We start from the raw sequence: 1,943 nt of genomic DNA on the forward strand, positions 1-1,943 counted from the left end.
ACTTAGCATAATATTTCCAATGTTCATCCAACTTAGAACATCTATTTCATTCTCTTTTTATGGCCAAGTAAGATTCCATTGTGTGGCTAGAACACATTTTGTTTATCCAACAGCTGATGGACATTGGGGTACTTCCACCTTTCATTCCCTTCTGGCCTCGCTCCATCTCTGAGTCCCAGGCTGATGAGTTTTACGGGCATCCTTTTGTCTAAAGCTGTTCTCCGAAAGTGGGCATTGCTCCGTATGATGTATTTTTATTTTACATCATCATCGTGCTATCTATTGCATTCCACGTCTGACTTTTTTCGCTACCTGCTCTGTATTTAGATCTGTCCATGTCTCTCTGTGTCCGTTTCGCACACCATCTACAGCTGCAGCGAAATTCCCAGAGATCACAGCCACTTGTCTTAGCTCTTTACCTTGCCAGCGACAGACACTGGGTCACCTCCACTCTCTCCCATCACAATAACACTGTGATGAACATCATCGTGCTCACTTCCCTGCGGAGCTGTGTACAATTCATTTGAAATTTCTTTCTAAGAGCAGAATTGCTGCATATTAAGGTAGTCGTTTACTTAATTTAACTTAATTTAGGTCGTGCCAATTGCTTCCTGGAGCAGTTTCACCCACACCAACGGGGTCCCCCAGCCCCACGTCCTTACCAACACCTGGCACTATCCAGCTCTGTATTTTTGCTAGTCTTTTTAGCCATAAAGTGACATCTCGTTACTTTCTTTGGGGTTCTTAATTATTATTTTAAACATCTTTTAATATCCTTGTCAACTTTTTCCATTTCCTTCTCTGTAAATGACCTGTTTGGACCCTTCTGTCCACTTTTGTTTTATTGGGCTTTTTGTTCGTGTTGATTTGCAGGAGTTTGTTACTTCCATTTTTACTTCTGTTATATCTAACGTTAATGTGTCCAAGTTATGTTTCTCGGAACAGATATCCTTGATTTTGTATAATCGAATTCAGTGCACATTGGGTCCCATTGCTTTGGCGTATAAATTTTGTTTAAGATAACTTCCCCTGCCCCTAGCTCAAAAGATATCCTCCTGCATGACCTTCCATTAATTTTCTAATTTTATCTTTCACAGTTTGCTGTTTTATCCACCTAGAGTTCTTGATGTGTGGTGTTATGTGAGGATCCGGTTTTATTTTTTCCACATAATGCAGGGATCAGCAAACTAGTTTTTGAAGGGCTGGATAGTAAATATTTTAGGCTTTGCAGACCATATGGTCTCCAACTCAGCTGCTGTCGCTTGAAAACAGCCATAGACACTATGTAAACAAATAGATGTGGCCATGTTCCAATAAAACTTTCTTTACAAAAACAGATGGCGACCGTAATTTTGGCCCATGGGCCATCGTTTGCTGATCCCTGATACAGTGACTCAGCTTTCCCAATACACTCCATACATTTCTATCTTCATGACAGCTCTAGATATTATTTTCATCCCCATTTTACGGATGAGGAAACTGAGGCACAGAGCAATTAAGTAACTTGGGAAAGGTCACTTGGCTGGTAAGTGGCAGAGGCAGGATTTGAATCTGGGCGGCCTGCCCCCACAATCCTCCTTCCTGCCCACTTCTCTGTCTTGGCAGTGGAGAGGAGGGAGGGGACAGGGCATGAGCTTGAATTCTGTGGCCTGGAAGTGTCCCCTTCTCCCGTCCCTACCCCACACCCTATGATGAGCCCCTCGGTAATGAGCCTCTTCTTCCTGCGTCCTCCCCCAGGAACATCGACACCCTCATCGTCGATGTCTACCCTGTGCTGGACACACCTGCCAAGCAGGTGCTTTGGCAGTTCATCTATCAGCTGCTGACTTATGAGGAGCAGGAGCTCTGCCAGGAGAAAATCGCGTGCTTCCTGGGCTACACGGCCATGACAGGTAAGCGGCCTCTCCCCGTCCCGGCCCACCAGGTGACACCTGTTCTCACCT

The 1,943-nt window shown here is 44.7% G+C and overlaps 1 protein-coding gene across 1 annotated transcript in view; it reads left to right on the top strand.

Annotated features, from left to right (window-relative positions):
- Positions 1 to 1,943, top strand: part of GRID2IP (Grid2 interacting protein) — a 33,526-nt gene that overhangs the window by 22,849 nt on the left and 8,734 nt on the right. The window contains exon 9 of the mRNA XM_011363892.1: positions 1,738 to 1,909. Coding sequence (XP_011362194.1) covers positions 1,738 to 1,909 — 172 coding nt within the window. The remainder of the gene's footprint in view (positions 1 to 1,737; positions 1,910 to 1,943) is intronic.

This window comes from Pteropus vampyrus, unplaced genomic scaffold, assembly GCF_000151845.1.
Source record: "Pteropus vampyrus isolate Shadow unplaced genomic scaffold, Pvam_2.0 Scaffold90, whole genome shotgun sequence".
Taxonomy (NCBI): Eukaryota; Metazoa; Chordata; class Mammalia; order Chiroptera; family Pteropodidae; genus Pteropus; species Pteropus vampyrus.